At 40.1% G+C, this 18,686-nt stretch overlaps 1 protein-coding gene across 2 annotated transcripts; it reads right to left on the reverse strand.

Moving 5' to 3' along the window:
* Nucleotides 1-4,827: 4,827 nt before the first annotated feature.
* On the reverse strand, nucleotides 4,828-18,334 carry LOC135462860 (multiple epidermal growth factor-like domains protein 10). Of its 2 annotated transcripts, none has more exons than XM_064740149.1 (11): nucleotides 18,202-18,334; nucleotides 16,582-16,893; nucleotides 12,475-12,609; nucleotides 11,452-11,751; nucleotides 10,865-11,008; nucleotides 10,022-10,333; nucleotides 9,445-9,654; nucleotides 8,294-8,596; nucleotides 7,590-7,664; nucleotides 6,981-7,062; nucleotides 4,828-6,325 (listed from the first exon to the last, which is right to left on the reverse strand). In XM_064740149.1, the coding sequence occupies exons 1-11, from the start codon at nucleotides 18,233-18,235 to the stop codon at nucleotides 6,100-6,102; spliced, it is 2,133 nt and encodes a 710-aa protein (XP_064596219.1). In that variant the 5' UTR covers nucleotides 18,236-18,334; the 3' UTR covers nucleotides 4,828-6,099. The 2 variants fall into 2 exon arrangements, with proteins under 2 accessions (XP_064596219.1, XP_064596218.1); XM_064740148.1 differs by having other exon boundaries at nucleotides 12,475-12,612.
* Nucleotides 18,335-18,686: the final 352 nt, after the last annotated feature.

Here is an 18,686-nt window from a genome sequence, read left to right on the forward strand (position 1 = left end):
TAAAGTCTACAGTACCACTCACTAAAAACTAAAGTGTACGCATTCCACTCTCTAAAAACTCTTGTGTATGGTACCACTCCCTAAAAACTCTTGTGTACGGTACCACTCTCTAAAAACTACTTTGTACGGAATTACTCTCTAAAAACTACTATGTACGGAACTACTCTCTAAAAACTACTGTGTACAGCTCCACTCTCTGAAAACCACTGTGTACGGCACCACTCTCTAGAAACCACTGTGTACGAAACTACTCTCTAAAAACTACTGCGTAAGGAATTACTCTCTAAAAACTACTGTGTACGGCACTACTCTCTAAAAACCACTGTTTAAGGAACTACTCTCTGAAACTGCTGTGTACGGGATCACTCTCTAAAAACTACTGTGTACGCACCCACTGTCTAAAACTTCTGTGTACGGAATTACTCTCTAAAAACTACTGTGTGAGGCACGACTCTCTAAAAAGTACTGTGTACGGCACCACTCTCTAAAACCTATTCTGTACGGAATTATTCTCTATAAACTACTGTGTACGAAACTACTCTCTAAAAACTACTGTGTCCGGAACTACTTTCTAAAAACTACTGTGTACGGCACTACTCTCTAAAAACTACTGTGTACGGCACCACTCTCTAAAAACTACTGTGTACGGCACCACTCTCTAAAAACTACTGTGTACGGCACCACTCTCTAAAACCTACTGTGTACACATCCACTCTCTACAAACTATTGTGTCCGGAACTACTCTCTAAAAACTACTGTGTACGGAATTACTCTCCAAAACTACTGTGCACGGCACCACTCTCTAAAAACTACTGTGTACGGCACCACTCTCTAAAACCTACTGTGTACACATCCACTCTCTACAAACTATTGTGTTCGGAACTACTCTGTAAAAACTACTGTGTACGGAATTACTCTCCAAAAACTACTGTGTACGGAACTACTCTGTAAAAACTACTGTGTACGGAATTACTCTCCAAAAACTACTGTGTACGGAACTACTCTCGAAAAACTACTGTGTACACATCCACTCTCTAAAAACTACTGTGTACGGAACTACTCTGTAAAAACTACTGTGTACGGAATTACTCTCCAAAAACTACTGTGTACGGAACTACTCTCTAAAAACTACTGTGTACACATCCACTCTCTAAAAACTACTGTTTACGGCACTACTCTCTAAACACTACTGTGTACGTGTCCACTCTTGAAAAACTACTGTGTCCGGAACTACTCTCTAAAAACTACTGTGTTCAGGACCACTCTCTAAAAACTACTGTGTACGGAGCTACTCTCTAAAAACTACTGTGTACGGAACTACTCTCTAAAAACTACTTTGTGCGGAGCTACTCTCCAAAAACTACTGCGTACGAGAGGTACTAGTGTGCATAACAGCAATTTATAATCCCTGTTATACCCGATTGATGTACACCATTTGTGTACCACTCATACACCTCTCAGTATGTATGTACATATTTGTGCACCACTCATACACCTCTCAATATGTATGTACACATGCGTGTACCACACATACACCTCTCAGTATGTAAGCACACATTTGTGTACCACTCATACACCTCTCAGTATGTATGTACACATGTGTGCACCACTCATACACCGCTCAGTATGTATGTACACATTTGTGTACCACACATACACCTCTCAGTATGTATGTACACATTTGTGTACCACTCATACACCTCTCAGTATGTATGTACACATGTGTGCACCACTCATACACCTCTCAGTATGTATGTACACATTTGTGTACCACTCATACACCTCTCAGTATGTATGTACACATTTGTGTACCACTCATATACCTCTCGGTATGTATGTACACATTTGTGTACCACTCATACACCCTATCAATATGTATGTACACGTTTGTACATAGTCGCTGTTAAAGGATATGCGACAAAAACAGAAACTAAAATCGTGCATGAGTTTATGATCCAGCTTGAAAAGTTACTGGTTTTCACAGCATTTTGGGAACCACATATGACTTCTCATAGCTTTGTGCATATATCGTTCTGAAATACTGCCTTGGTAAAATCTGTGGTGAAAAAAAGGTAGATGGGCAATGGTTGAGTACACGACCTTCATTCACCACGATTTATTGCCCCTTGTTTCATGCTTTTGTCTTATAACGCAGTGTGAAACGATATGTTGTTTTGGGAAAATATAAACATAAAACCATTTTATGCTCATTGTGAGTTCAAGTCCAGCTCATGCTGGCTTCCTCTCCCACTGTACGTGGGAAGGTATGACAGCACCTTTCGGATGGTCGCTGGTTTTCCTCGGGTTCTGCCTTGTTGCCTCTCACTATAATGTGTTCGCCGTCGCGTAAGTGAAATATTCTTGAGTGAGGCATAAAACACCAATCAAATAAGTAAATAAATGAAATCCAGGGTCAGTGTCATACTATTTTCCTTAGATGACCACAAGTCTCCGACATGGAGAGTAAATCCAGAGTAGCAATGACAGTGTGATAATTAAGGAAATGCAACCCGTAAATTTCCGACTTTTTTCAACTTATATGTATTTTAGGGTTTATTCATGTAATTACCTAAAATATATGTATCAGTAACTTACAAATCCTCTATCTCTGTCTTGAACAGAATTTACCAGCTTATTAATGGCTTCCTTAACTGGCCAAGCTTCCTTATTCCATGCATTTCTGTGTATTTACAGTGGTGAAGCCATTGTGTCTGAGACGTGTTCATTCAGAGTTATAACCATCGATCAATTGATCTACCTTACCTTGACTATCCAATACGATATCCATGGAATCTCTGGAAAGCCGCATGGTTTTCGTTGAATGCCGGGGTGACCCTTAAACCGGCTCGTCCCCATGAAAGCCTGCTGTTCCTCGAGGAAAGCTGAGTGATGGAGAGTACGGCTGCACTCGTGGAAACCCACGTTGTTATAGGAAACTGTGTGGTTCGATAAACCGGCGGTCCTCATGAAAGGATGGGTTGTTCTCATGGAAAGCTTGATGACCCTTGCAAATAACTCGACGGTCCTCGTGAAAGGATAGGTTGCTCTCATGGAAAATCTGCTGGTTCCTGTGTATATCCACATGGTCCCAATGGAAGGCCAGCTGGAAACCATGGAAAGTCTTGTTGTCTTTGTGGAAACCCAGTTAGTCCCCATGGATAACGTCATGGATAGACAATCGTCCACCCAAAAATCACCATGTTTGTTTTTGTCTGAATCCCACTTGTGCATATACTTGAGATACCACATCAGTCAAATGATTCACCACAGATATGAATTTCTACAGCTTTTGTAATTCCGGGAAAATTTATAAAAGTCTCCCCATAGTTGTTGTTTAATTGGATTGTCACATTAATGTTCCACGGCCAGAGTGTTGTCGTATTTATACCACTGACATGGATATCATGCATCACCAACGTAATCACGCGAGATTTTAAAAAAACCTCCCAATGGAGTACTCATCAGTCATTATTTTTTTGCCAGTCCTCAAACAAATGACATTCGCAATGAAGATCCCCCAATTACAAGTTTTTGTTCGGTACTGACCGAAACACGAGAGCTTTGAAAGGCTTGGCCAAACAAAAAAGTTTTTAAACTGTGTAGTTGATAAACTTTTTAAATCACATTCTACATTGTGTTTATGTGCAGAGATACAAAAAAGCAAGATTACGTATTGTATTTTTCCACTGATTAAATGCGTTTTATATCTAAAAAGATGAGATATTTGTTTTCTGTACTATATCGTTCACGTTGCCACAACCTAAAACGTGAAGGGCAAGGCCCAAAAGCGGCTTGATAAAACAATTCAATATTGGTAGGCCAATCGGGGCTCTAAAGCTTCAAGCATCAAACATGCAGAACTTTATTTTTATTTGTATTTTATTTTTGTTTGACTCTTTTCTGTGTTCAAGGATTGAAAGACAACGATCTTGACACGTCATTGCCCACCTCCCGCATGGAAATATATTGTGTCGGTAACACCACGTCTGATATGAGGATTACTGACATCAAATTTGTATTTCCTTTTCTTGACATATATTTACTGACACCATACATTTCCTTATACTGTCAACGAATAACTGCATAACGAATGTGTCCTCCAAACTTCCCATGAACTCAGCATAAAAGGCTGATTTACTGGCGAAGCGCTTCAGCGTCCTCAATTTTTCACAGTCGATCCAAGGGAGATAACCTAGTCACGCGACTACATGGAATCGGCAGCAGAATAAGGGCATATACGAGACCCTCAGTAACAACTGATGGCCAGTGAAATCCAAAGTATTGTTTCTCAAGCGGGATAAAAGTCTTTAGAGATTTCTGTGTGTAATGGCTTGTTTATACTAAGTTAAATGTGGTCATTGGGTGACATGTGATGAGAGTTCACGAATGCTACTTGTATTTCATTCTGTAAGCCAAACGACATGGAACGCCTCCTAATCTTTTACTACTATCGGACTTGAAGCTTAAATTTCGTACCTTTTCAGTCGCTAAGACGGCCATCTGTTCTTTAGATATCACGTACTTTCCACCAATATCACCTGAGCATTCCATCTGGTAATGAAAATGTGTGAGGATCATGTTCTTCGCTTACGTGCCATAGGCCTGTGCTTTATGTTGTCTACTCCGTTGTTTCCAGCCGTCACAGTAATCATCTTTGAATGAGTGAAATATTCCTCTATATGTGTTGTTGTTGTTGTATATATATATATATATATATATATATATATATATATATATATATATATATATATATATATATATATATAGAAGAAACGACGTAACAATATACGTGCCATAAAAGGATTGAATCAAAGCGAATATATGCATATCAGTTATATGAATCTTTTATTACATTGGTGCAATAGTTATACATGCGATATAATGTCTTTGGAAATGTCAATGGTGCAAAAAAAAGTAGTACATTATTCAAGAACACTCGATACGTAATTATTTGCACGATATGTAAGCAGGGTAGCATAATGATGGTGGAAATCCGAAACACGTATATAAATTCAGACAGGTCTTTGACGATAAAGTAATATTTTCAAAAGAAAAAAAAATGTTATTAACCAGAAGAGTGGAAGTCGCTCAGCTTGACCGGGTCAACGGCATCTGTGCAATTGTATACTAAGCATGAAAACTTCCGCCATTCTATGAATGAGCACGGTGTGCCTTATCGCTTTCCCATTTACGTTAGAGCTGCATTGTGGGAATACTCTGCATAAGATGTGTTCTAAATTTTAAAAAAAATACTAGTTATTAAAATTTTTGTACGCGACGTGCAAAAGTTTTCATGATTTTGTTCTATTTTTTCTAACCTTCAGTCGCATTATCTTATTCAAAGATGAGTGCTGTTTTTATCTGTACTAATTTGCACATTTAGAATTTGAAGGGAATTTTGGGCCAGTTGTATTAAACAGTAGTACTATCTCCTAAAATATCTACATTAAAGTCCAATGACACATGGAAAGTCTACCTGCACAATGTCATCATCGTTTGCCCAGAATGTAGGAAGTTACCCGCGCTTTGCCGAATAAAGGGCAACACATGTTCTCAAAGGCTCATTTTCAGTGATGCCAGTAATCCCCCATGTACTATATATATCGCTAAATTATTTTCCAGTATCTACAATATAGGGCAACACAGAAAAATGTTATTATTGAAGCACTGTTGTTCGAGATGCGTAAACAGCGTTGACATTCCAGCCTTCCAGACTGTTCCACACATCTGGCCAATGACATTCTATTTCATTCTATTTACTATTTCAAGTGTAAGAAAAAAACTGTAACGTGTTCTTTGACAAACAATCGACTGATATAAGCAGTTTCCGTGATGTTTTTTAAATTTATGGTAGCTATCAATGTATATTCCTCCAGCTAACACGATTTTATCACATACCTATATTTGCATTGAGTTGTCAAACAAAAGAATCATAATAAATTATTTTCAACTATAACATACATACATATTTATATATAATCAACTCTTAAAATATACATAAACATATATCGCTGGTCGTTTCGGTTGGTCTTGATTCTAGCGTTGGACATCACATCAAAAGTGACGTATGTCCAGTTACATTTTGAGTATTGTCATTTATCACGCATCATCGGTCGAGTCCGTCGAACCTGTGGAGAAATGGCCGGTGCCGAAAGGAAAGGCGCTGTTACCGAACCTGTCCTCCGGGACGGACGCCCAGCTTCTGTCGCCACGGTAGAATCCTTGATGCCAGATGTCAGGGCGGGGCAAGGAAAAGGGGCGGTCCTCGTCTTCAATGGATGACTCTTCCTTTGAGGAGGAGGGCGGTGCTTTCTTGCCGGAGGTGCTGTGGGAAAGAGAACAGGTTTGATTTAAAGTAGTTTCTCAACGTTCCTTAGGTATTTTTGTTGGGTTAACGTAGCTTTTAACAAGATTTCGGTCCTTGGACGAAGGCGTGTCATTGTAGCAGGCCAGGCCTCATGGACCCAGAAATTTTTGTAGTGCTACCTCACTAGATCATCATACCGAAGACACCAAAGAACGACGATCCATCCAGTCACATTGTACTAGTCCTACTCCTCTTATTGTGTATTCCAGGCGAGGTACTGCCAAGATTGTCAGTATGAAGTAATGATACGTAAGCCGTCTATCCACTAGGCCAGCGCCGAACGAAATTTACGGCTAGTTTCATGCTAGACAATATTTCGTTTGAAACATTTACTGCACTCGGGACCAAAATCATAAACCCGTACATGTAGTGAGTAAAAGACATATGACTTCCAGTAACATGTCTAGGAATTCTAGTCTCTGAGAAATTACCATTTTACCGCACTTTTGGATTTTCAAATTATATTAGCGTTACCACAGGAATAATTAGACTGGTAATAAATCGATAGCGTAATTGTGGAACATTTGTTTGTGAGCAAATAGGATATCACCGGCACGTGATTTACACTGCTTATTTCCTACGTTATGCATTGTTTGAAATAGATAAGACTTACCAAACCTTTCTACACAAAACGCCCACAACAAAAACAAGAACGCACAGGCAGAGAAAACCGGCAACCGACGGCCACAGGATTTCTGTAAAGCCAACAACAACAACAAGTTCAGTCACACTGGACAAAATAGAAGATGGGGAAACCACCCCTTGTGCCACACCACCACCACAGCCTACCCCAGTTAATGTACTGATAATTTCTTGGATGGTGCTTTGCGCCATTGCAAGATCGCAGAAGGCCTTTCGCTGAAGTCCTGATAATTTCTTGGATGGTGCATTGCACAAAATGTACTACTGCAACTGGCCTTCAGCTGAAGTCCTGACAACATCGTTTATATGTTGTCCAGGTCCAGTTGGTTTGTAGGTTAAAGAGTACTTACTGTTAAAGAGTACTTACTGTTATTATTTCGCATATTTACAAGGTGTTTAAGTAAAAATTGTACTGAAAGTTGCTCTTTCACATGCGAAAAGGTAGCGGAAATAGGGTATACGTAAACAAACAGTGTATTTTCCTTATGAGATACCCAACGTAGAGCGTCTTCCTAAATTTAACTAAAAAAAAAAAAAAAAAAAAAAAAAAAAAAAACAGGTTCCAGAACAACTAGCTCACCGTGGGGTATGAATGACAGTCCTGGAGACATATTTCCTGGAGACGTATTTTCTGGTGATCTTGGATTGCACGAGCCTGAAAAGTCAAGATTTATAATTCAAGAAACAAATACATGGTGAAGAAAAGCACAAATAAATTGTATTATCTTTACCATGATATTACCTATGTATTATCTTTACCATGATATGGCCTATATATTATCTTTACCATGATATGGCCTATGTATTATTTTTACCATTATACAGCCTATATATAAAGACTATAGCACAGAGAATTCCCCACAGTTAACGTTTTATTCTGGCTGTCCATCCAGATGCAGATGCACCCCTCCCCCACTTCCCTACAATAGTAACCATGGCTTGAGCAGACATACAACTGCAGCCACCAAATTTATGCATTTATTTGATTAGTGTGTTACGTCGCACTCAAGAATATTTCAATTATACGGCGGTGGCTATCATTGTGGAGGGAGGAAATCGGTCAGGTCCGGGGGGAAAGCCACAATCATCCGCAGGTTGCTGGAAGACCTTCCCACGTACGCCAAAAGAGGAAGCCCGCATGAGAGGCAGAAAAATTTTTCTGTATTTATTTTTAACGGTAATGTATTTGATGTCAACGAGACTGCAGGCCTTGCATTACATGCGCTATATCATTTTTTATACCTTCTCCCTCCTAACCTATTCTACTGCCGAAAAGCTGCTCACCCAAAGTAAAGTTGGAAAACACACACTGGAGCGTTTCGTTATTGAAGGCTCTGATTTCTTCGTCCGTTGCCCTTCTTAGATCTTCCCGACATGCACATCGACCGTTGATACACTCTTGTTCTCTGGACAAGAAGCACGTGTCCAGGCATCGTTCTCCGAGCAGAGGCCTTCCTGGCCTTTCACAGAACGTCCCGTCGCAGCCGGGAATGTAGCCTTTTTCACACTCGCAAGTTTTCTTCTCTTGATTGCACTTCATGAAGAGCCCGGCACAGCGTGTCACGCAAGTCTCGTTGTAATATGCCGCTAGAAATAAAACCAGAGAATAAATTACATAAAATATAGCCTAATTTATAATTTATGTCATTTGCTGGTGTTGAATGCTGCACTCAGGATTTTTCGCTTTATTTGACAGCTGTCAGCTTTATACATGGAGGAAACCGGAGTGTCTATACAGTCCATGCTTAAGCCTGTGGGTCTAATTAGTGAGAACTGGATTTGAACCTGCGACACTATGGATCACAACTTAACCGACTGGGTCGAGTAGACAGCTTTAACCAATTATACAGACAAATGGAATAGTCTTCTTATGCCGAGTACGACGTCAGGTTGTCGCAAAATTACCAATGCTAGGGTAGCCTAGAGTAGGACTTGTTTCGTTGATTATCACTATTTCGTATTTTCGAAATACATAAGCTACTACTCTTTTTCAAGGATTAACCTCCCTTGAAGGAAAGCATATGTCGTTTATTTCGGTATTAAAGCATATGGCACTATGGAATATATTGCCCTTTACTTTACATTCTCGCAATGCACAAAACTAAATTGTAATGATTCAAAAGCGGTTACCCTTAGTTAGTCACACTGATCACTGTGGTTGTTTAAATTCCATCACACCAGGGCTTCCTAATGCCATCAGCATCAGATAGTGGAACTGATACCGGTCGTCAAGGGGGGATAATCCATGAAAAGGGTAGTAATCTATACATTACGAAAACATGGAATACAACTCACGAAGCAGACGCCCCATCCACTTTGCCATAGAGGCTGATATGTCTACCTTGAAGAAGGCATTAGTCGTTTAATGCCAAATTGCCGGCAAACGGTTGCCCAGATTTAGTCGCCTTTTTACAAAATCTTTTCATTTATATTACCTTTTTCGCATGTCTTTAAGTCCAGTGAAGCCACATAACCCACGTTACAATAACAAACATTGCCGGTGCAGTCACGTGGCTTGCAGGCAGCGTAGCTGGTGCACTGGTAGTCCCACAAACATACTCCGTACAAACTGACGCTTCCGCTAGTCCAGACAGAGGGCCACGTGTAGAGCGTTGTTGTCGTTGTGGTCAAATTGAGGCAGAAATCTGAAATATTGTGAATTGATTCGAATAAACATCCGCATTTATTTTACTGATTAAATGATACATATACCCAGGTCAATCTGTACCTTGCGATTGGGCTTCAATGTTTAAACTGGGTTTAATTCTTTAACAGTTGCTGAAGAAAACTGACTGATTTCCCATATACTGGTTTACTGCATTTTAGAGCTTAACCTGTAAAGATTTTGAACACCACACCCTCTATTCTTAATAGAATTGGGGGGGGGGGAGAGATTTTTAGAGGAGTATGCAATCATTTTATTCACCGGCAAGTATTTACAAGAATTTAAATTAATAGCTTTGGATTGATCTTTGTTGTTGTTGTTGTTGTTTTGTTTGCAGATAACCTTACCCAATGAATACTCCTCGGGTCTACACTGACTTAGAGTATCATTGAAGGCCAGGATTTCGTCACATGTGGCACGTCTGGTCCCATTACGGCACGCGCACCGTCCGTTGACACACGTCTGTTCCTCGTCTAAGTAGCAGTCGTCTCTGCTCATGTCACATATTTCTCCCAAGAGTGGCCTGTTCTCAGGGGTACAGTGCTTGCCGTTACTATTGGGTATCATACCAGACTGACATCGACAGGTCTTAGTGAGATCATGGCAAATCATGTTCACGCCTGCGCAGCGCGTAATGCAAGGTTCATCGTAGAAGGCGTCTGTAGAAAGTGAAACCATAATATTCTGGCATTTGGCGGAAATAGAAATGCAAAAAAATATACATATTCCCCGGTACTTTGCATGCGTTAAAACAACGTTTAGCGCCAGTGTATGCGTTAACAATCATGAGAGGGAACCCATGTATTATATGCGTATTAAAATGATAGAAAGAGTGGCTTTCAACGGCGCGGCCATTTTAATTTGTGAGTAAAGTCAAGTAACTCGTAATCATGCAATCAAAAACCAAACAAACCTTTAAGATAAATGAAATTACTTTGTTATTAAATATTTACTCGTATTATAGCTATCTTATTATTAAGAAAATAGTTTTGCCTCTTTTTTTAAATTAAGAAAACCGTTACCAGCATGCTGTACAAACACAATAATCATTTGCCCTTTTCTTTTCCATTGTTTTTCGAAAAACAATGGCATGCGGAGTTCTGACAAGGTGTGCATCGCAGCTGAGCAATATGGGATTACCCATTTTTTTTTCTTTGTATTGTTTCTTGTTTTGAAAGAAAAACACAAACCTTTTTCGCAAGTGCGGTAGTCAATTGAAGGTGTGTAACCCGCCGAGCATGTGCACAAATATCCATCGCAACCCCGAAGTCTACAGCGAGCGTTCTGGGGGCATTGGGCATCATTGAAGCAGACACCGAACACGATTGAGTGAGCTATAAATAACGTTCAAAATAATAGTTATTTAGTTATTACCAAGAAAGCGAATACAGTTTGAGCATTAAACATGTCAAACACACCAAAAAATCCCTGGTAATTTTAATCGTGAAAATGTTGATCTTTCTTGATGTTTAGTGGACCTTCGGTTTTTCTTATTACTTCAATCTTGTCATGGATCAGCAACAAATGCCATTATGTTGTCATTACCAAATTGGAGAATCTGATTTCTCAGCATTTATCGTGACAGCATGTCACCAGAAACAGTGGATCTCGCAAACTGTGGGCCCATTATGAACATGACCTATACTCCTTTCACATACTGTACGGTGCAAACATTCTTCGCCGGTGTTTTCCTTTAAGGTAATTTTGCTTCAAAAAATGAGCTATATACTCAAGAATGAATGAATCTGGCTTAGAACTATTTCGGCAATATACATACTCAAAAAGTAAGTCTCATCGATGCACTGGCCCCTGTAATCAAAGGCCATCAACTCTTCACCAGTCATCGGTCGAAGTCCCGCGTTACAGAAGCAGACGTTGTTAACACAGGACTGCTCATTGGAAAGCTGACAACGTCTTGAGCAGGCCTGACCCAGGAGATCGTAGCCAGGTAAGACACAGTTAAGACCGTCATTCCCACGGTAATACCCTGGGTTGCACACGCAACGCTTCGTAACCGCATCACAAGTGGTAAACATTCCAGCACAGCGAGTAACACAGGAGTCATTGTAATAAGCAGCTGAAAGATTAAGCAATTGGTGTTTACCACCGTACTCAAGAAGTACGTTTGAACGGGCAGGTGTATGAATAGAATAAACAGCCGCTTTGCGCCAAGTAACTGGGAAAAAATATCATGACTTAAAGCCGCAGCCAATACTGCGAGAGCAGGACTTGAACACGCAACTAGGTCAAGGATGTGACAGTAGCGTCAAAATTTATTTACTTATTTGATTGGTGTTTTACGCCCTACTCAAGAATATTTCGCTTATACGACGGCGGTCAGCATTATGTCTGGAGGAAACCGGGTACAACTTTGGGGAAACCCACGAAAACCGGGTACAACTTCGGGGAAACCCACGAAGTGTCAAAATAGCACCCTAATAATTGGAGCCTTGAAGACTCGGAAAACACATGCTAGATATAACCGTCTTTCTGCAAACGTGTTTACGTGTTATGCTACAACATCAACCTCATTTATAAATGAGTACTATTTATAGTTCATCTTAATTAAACCCTGATATTTACGTGTACTCTCAACAATCTATTAACATCACAGAAAGTCTGTGAGTGATGTTAGAACGTATTCTGTTCTTGTGAATGTATTCTTTCTTTGCAGCACATTACTCTACTCAGATCACAATTTGAATTGTTTCTGATGTCAGCAAATCCATCCGCCATTCCCCAAAGATATCGCACTGACTGAAGGAAATATGACTCAAAAAAACGGGTTAATCATACATACCAGCTTCACATGCTGTCCGGTCTAGTGATGACACGAAGCCAGCGTTACAGTAGCAGATCGTTCCGTTCGGGTTCCTCTCTTTACATAAAGCGTTAGATGGACAGTCCCAGTTGAACGTACAGCTGTTGAATAGTCCTACTGCAGTAACGGAAGAAATATTGAAACATTAAGCAAATGAGGACATAGTGGAAAAAAAACCGAATAAACAAAGTTAAATGTCAAATGGGTGAGTGAGTGCTTGGGGTTTAACGTCGTACTTAACAATTTTTCAGTCATATGACGACGGAGTTCTTAGAGTGTATGTAATGTGCCTCCTTGTTGCAGGACGAATTTCCACAGCTCTTTTATCTAGTGCTGCTTCACTGAGACGACTTACCGAAGGCAAGTAAACCGCCCCGCCCGAGCCATTATACTGATACGGGTCAACCAGTCGTGTCACTATCCCCTTCATTCTGAACGCCAAGCGATGAAGTTACAACTTCCTCTTTAAAAGTCTTAGGTATAACTCAACCCTGGGTTAGCCCTGGATCTACCGCTCCCAAAGCGTGCGCTCTACCAACTGTGCTATTGGGGGCCGGTCAAGTGGGTGAAGTTGGGATTATGCAATGGAGAAAATACTTGTAACAGTACTTTCCTAAAGGGAATCGACGAAGCGCGAAGCACTGTTACGAGTGCTTTCTCCATCTGAAACAATAGTCACTAACAATATTCATGTGTCTCAGTGACTTTAATGATAAAGCATCTGACATACTGTCCTTTTTGTGCACTGAACTTGCAGTGAATTTGTTGATCTTTCTAGATATATACATATTTTGACTACATATATCTACGAGGCTGAAAACTTCGTTACCGTCTTTTATGTAACACGTTCGTGAATTTATAACACATTGTTTTATACATGCGGTTCCGGATGAATTCTGTCGGATATCTGCCTTCATGTTTTTTGGATCTTTGAATACATGCGTTCATTACACAGTACAGCAGTAGAACATGCTATCGCATTTGCGTAACAAATGTAACGGTTTGTATAGGTGTCTTATACAAGGCTTGAATGGCGCACTGCTTGATAAAACCCAGGCCATATGGCACTGTGCATGATTTCACCGTGTAAAGCTGATTTTGGTGTCAAGTTCTCCGCCGTGCTGTACTTTCCAGAATAAGAAGGTGTAATATCTGCAGTTTTCTTAAAAAGAAACTACAGTTTGACAGTACCATCAGGGTGATGTCACAACTATCGAATCAGGATGGATAATGTCCGCAGAGGTAAGGTGTACGACTAGCAGCAACGTAGCGCGGGTTCAAACCCGACGTTTATTTGTAGATTATCCACTCCCAATGTTAGAGAGACCTAGGTCTTATCTCGGCATATAGTTCATGAGACAGGCATGATATTGGTACCACCTGGGCTGATCACCCCCTAATTGGTGCTGACATGTTTATACGGTCAATTAAGACTAGATTAAGACACGATAGTCTTTCAGCAAGGGTAGCTTCATCACACATTTTGATAAATGAAAAAATCACCTTTTTAACAAGTATAAGGTACTGTGCAAGTTACAACAAGCGAGAGAAACGTCATTATTCGTGGACTCTCAGTTAATAATATAATAAGGCCAATTCGAAAGGGTGGTTTGTATGGTTTATTAAGCCAAGAAAATTTAGCAGTCCACATTTTGTCTATATTTCATGTACGCTATTAGCTGAATATTTAGTTGACCTGTACATTTACATGTACACGTAAGATTTTTAAGGTTTTCAGGTAGATCTGTTAATTACACCCATTATTAAGGTGAGTTAAGGTAGATTAGCTTAGGTAAGTAAACGTTCGTGTGATTTCTTCACCTGTGATCTACATGTCTGAAAACTACAATGTCAGGGCAAACCTTTCATCAGATTTGTTGACTTTTAATCAAGAATGCTACTAATTAAAACTGATACCAAACACTAAGATCAAGGACTAAATTATTCCGTAATACTCACTGCAGACAGTAAATGACTACTTTGAAGTTAAAGACAAAAAAAAATGAAAAACACTGTTATGAAGTGTATGTGAGAAAAAAATGCTTTTTGTTTTTGAAATTTTTATAACCTGGTAAATTGCCTTTCAATTGCCTTTACATATTTCAGTGACTTTTTCTGACCATACTGTGAACAGTGACATCTCATAAAGTTTTTGCCACTTGATAAATGCACCACTACATTAAAATGCACAGATATTAATGTTCCATAATTGCATTAACCGAATGGACTCTGAAGCAAGTATTATTTAATGGATATATCCTTCGTTGATGAATCCACAACTATGCAAATGGAACAGCCAGGCATCGTTATTGTTTTGATTATGACTCTGAATCCTTGATATCACAAGAAGATTAGGTTCGAGGAACATCCTATAACGAGCGGTGGACATCAGGCAACTTGAACACGAACAAATTAGAAAAATGTAGCATGACTGGTAGTTCAGTAGCATTTTCAAAGACTCGACTGTGCTACCCAAAGGTGCTTGTGATTAACCTGTAAATATCACTTGTAGAAAATTGATTTTCCAAGGGTGCACAAACTACTTCCAGATCGCTCCACCCAGAACGTTGTTTGATATCTCTTAAGATATGAAATTTTGCGTGCACATTATTTCCAGCAGTAAATCAGACAAGATGTCTTAAGGATTAACATTGAGATGCAGTTGTTCTCTTATGAACGAAACCAAACGAGCCTCCTGTCCAGTTTGTTTAGCTTGGTGCAGATGGCCAGACCTTGATATTACAGTCGTGCATTAGAAACTATAGAATGTACTCAAAGAGGAGTCTTCCCGTAGAATTAGCGATGTTAAGCCATAATCATTCATTCATTCCTCCAGAAGTAGTTCAGTGGAGGAACAGAAACTGACTGTAGGAATTAATGAAAACGTACAGTGAAAATACCTTCTGGTAAGGAGTGTTCTTTTAAATCAAAAAGTGTTGTACTGGACAGATTTACATGTAGCATCAAGGTCAAAACGTCCACAAACAATCACATTTCAAGGGAGATAAATCATTTGTTTTTCGGATAAGAGAAATCTTCTCAGATTCAGACAACGAACCAGGGTCCCATAATTAAAGCCACCATGTAATTAAGACATCAACTTAAGGGGCAAGATGTTAATGTTGATGACCATCCACGGCATGAAAAAATCTGAAAAAATCAAAAGTCTCGCAGTTTCCTATGGTATTTGGGGTCATGGAAAGACCCCTACTTTGTGCCATTTTCAATTTATCATTGATCTTTGAACTTGAAATCAACAGTTATTTGTTACCACAACCACGATAGAAGGCCCTAAAATGTTACAAAACATAAACGTTATGTCTCGTGTCGTTTTCTGGCTGCAAACAAAATTGCTGATACAGTTCTTCTCGCTCCTATATCCCACCCCTCTCCAGGCCAGATAGGGCTAAAATGTCATTTTTCATCAATATATCTGTCTCAAAAATGTTTGAGAAGAATATCTTGAGTTAGTTAAGGAAGTATTCCTGAAGGTAAACACTCTGTTCCTGAGTTGATTTTGGCGGTGGAAATAGCACAGTTATTGTATGATTGTTGACAGTATATGCGTTAGCACATGGAACACGTACGTTTATTAACGGGGGATAACCCATACAAAGCTACGTATCTGCGAGGCCTGTCATATCAAAACATGAAGTAAAGACATGTACCAACTTAAAAATGGCAAGTAGATTTAGCCACTCTGGGTCTTACCAATACGTGAAATTTTGGCCTCCTGCCCAGCGACTATTCATTGGAGTTTAAGGCGCAACTCAATTCAACTCAAGTTGCATTGGGTTGCGTGGTTATTTTGCATACACAAGAGCTTAGTACCCGAAGCAACAGTCGAGTTTAGTTGGGTGTTAAGTTCCCGGGTATGGCGAATTTGAGACAATAAGTCAATTCAGCTCGTGAGTCCGACTGTGCGAACTATAGTTAGTGCTAAGACACTTTTATTCCACCAATCTGATCTGGAAGTATGCATATTAGGTCAAGCGTTGAAAAGTTAATTAGTACTTTGCAGAACGTCCATGGTTTTGTCTTGACACTTGAAAGAAAAAAAGAGAATAGAGAATAAAAAAAAATTACCTAGTCGGGCTGAGGAATAATTCCTGCACTGAGGAAGTTCACTGTTGAAAGCTCTTATTTCAAATTCAGTTGATGACCGGAGACCATCTTGGCAGACACAGGTGCCGTTTACACATTCCTTCTCCCTGGGGTGAAGACAGTCCTCAGTAACGTTGCACCCTCCATCCAGAAGGGAGAACCCATTAAGCACACAGTTTCTGCCGTCTGCCGCCAGGTGGCACCCTGGGTTACATACACATCTCGTGGTGTTCGTGTCACAAGTCATGTTCAGTCCCGCACACCGAGATACACAGACGTCTCCGTGATAGGCGGCTATGCGTGGAAAAAAGACAAATATTTACGACTAGTTGTCTTTCACATAGGCATAACTTTTGTTGGTAAATTTTTATATTTTACATCCAAACGCAATGAATTCGAAGAAGAAGCATTCTTTTTAAACGGGGACAAGCACAAAACTATCTCAGCCGACGCAGAAGCTACAGTACTGATCGCCAAGGAAGCTACGCGCAAGTACCGCTAGGTGCGCTTTCTGAAACTGGTCTAAAGATACACAAAATCATGATACTGTCAAAATCTAAATAACAGAATTTCGTGTTTGTTGATTTGTTTATTTATTTGATTGGTGTTTTACGCCGTTCTCAAGAATATTTCACTTATACGACGGCGGCCAGGTAGGAGGAAACCGGACAGAACCCGGGGAAACCCACGACCATCCGCAGGTTGCTGCGAGACCTTCCCATTTACGGCCGGGAGGAAACCAGAATGAGCTGGATGTGAACTCACAGCCACCGCATTGGTGAGAGGCTTTTTTTCTTCATTACGCTGCACTAGCCCGATAACCAACTTCGTGTTTGTCGAGATACCGTTTCCGCCTCTCTCTCTCTCTCTCTCTCTCTCTCTCTCTCTCTCTCTCTCTCTCTCTCTCTCTCTCTCTCTCTCTCTCTCTCTCTCTCTCTCTCTCTCTCGAATAATATTTTTCTTAATCAACCGTCCTTGTAGAATAACCTTTTTATACGGCTATGAACAGCAACTCCAGGAAAAGATTCAAGGGTTTGAATTTCGAGAAAAAAAATATGATCCGGATGTTCTATCCCCTAACATTTTCAAATATAAAAGACTAAGAAAATCTCACAAGAAATGGCGTGTTACTTAGTTTGATTTCATGGGAAATTCGTGGTGTATTGCAATTGGCACAGTAGTTTACGAGGAGATGCACGGACAAAATCTGAATACAGGGAAGGCATTTTTATACAGTCCTAAACGGAAGTAATTATAAAAAAATATTTATCCGATTGCCATTAAACTTAGCCCTGCGCTAGTGTAGATAACAGGCAAGATGTGTGGTAAGTTTGATCGAAATCGGCTTAGTAGTTTGAGTGGAGATGCATGGATAAAACCATGTAGACAGACAGGATGATTCCAGTGTACCCCCTAATTTCGTTGAGGGTGGGGAGAATACATAAAACTGATGGACATGAAATGAACAATTCGGGAGTAAGGCGATCAACAACACTGAAAATAAATAAGTAATGAATGAATGATTATGGTTTCACGCCACATCGGCAAAATCTATGGCCATATACGTGGCGAGAAATAAATGAAAACGCCGTACTGCCATACCTGTGATGCATCCTGTATTGTCCTCAGAAGCCATATATCCGGTGTCACAGATGCATAACCACTCATTGAACCGTCTCTCCACGCACGAGGCGTGACTTGGACACTGACCGTCATAAATACAAGAGACAAACAGGACCAAGTTCCTGTGGATGGAGCAAAAGGGAGAGACGAATGAATCCACAAATCTATACATGAGTTAATTTTGAAAGATTTATTTGATTGGTGTTTTTTGCCGCACTCAGGAATATTTTGCCGTACTCAAGAATATTTCACTTGTACGACGGCGGTCCAGGACCATCCGTAGGTTGCTGGGAACCTTCCCACGTACGGCCGGTGAGGAAGCAAGCATGAGCTGGACGAACTCACAGCGACCGCATTGGGGAGAGGCTCCTGGGTCACATTTTGAAAGAAGAAATTTAGCAGCCTACATAAATGTGTAATGAAATGCAATCAAATGTCCCGATAAAAAAATTCTAAAAAATCAA

Source organism: Liolophura sinensis, chromosome 2 (genome assembly GCF_032854445.1).
Source record: "Liolophura sinensis isolate JHLJ2023 chromosome 2, CUHK_Ljap_v2, whole genome shotgun sequence".
NCBI lineage: Eukaryota > Metazoa > Mollusca > Polyplacophora > Chitonida > Chitonidae > Liolophura > Liolophura sinensis.

Coding starts and splice junctions, on each gene's coding strand:
- LOC135462860 (XM_064740148.1), bottom strand. CDS start 18,235: ATGGCTTCTGAGGACAATACAGGATGCATCACAG. Junction 9,655..10,021: donor ACCCGAGGAGTATTCATTGG/GTAAGGTTATCT, acceptor ACAATATTTCAG/ATTTCTGCCTCAATTTGACC. Junction 7,665..8,293: donor GTTTTCCAACTTTACTTTGG/GTGAGCAGCTTT, acceptor TTGACTTTTCAG/GCTCGTGCAATCCAAGATCA.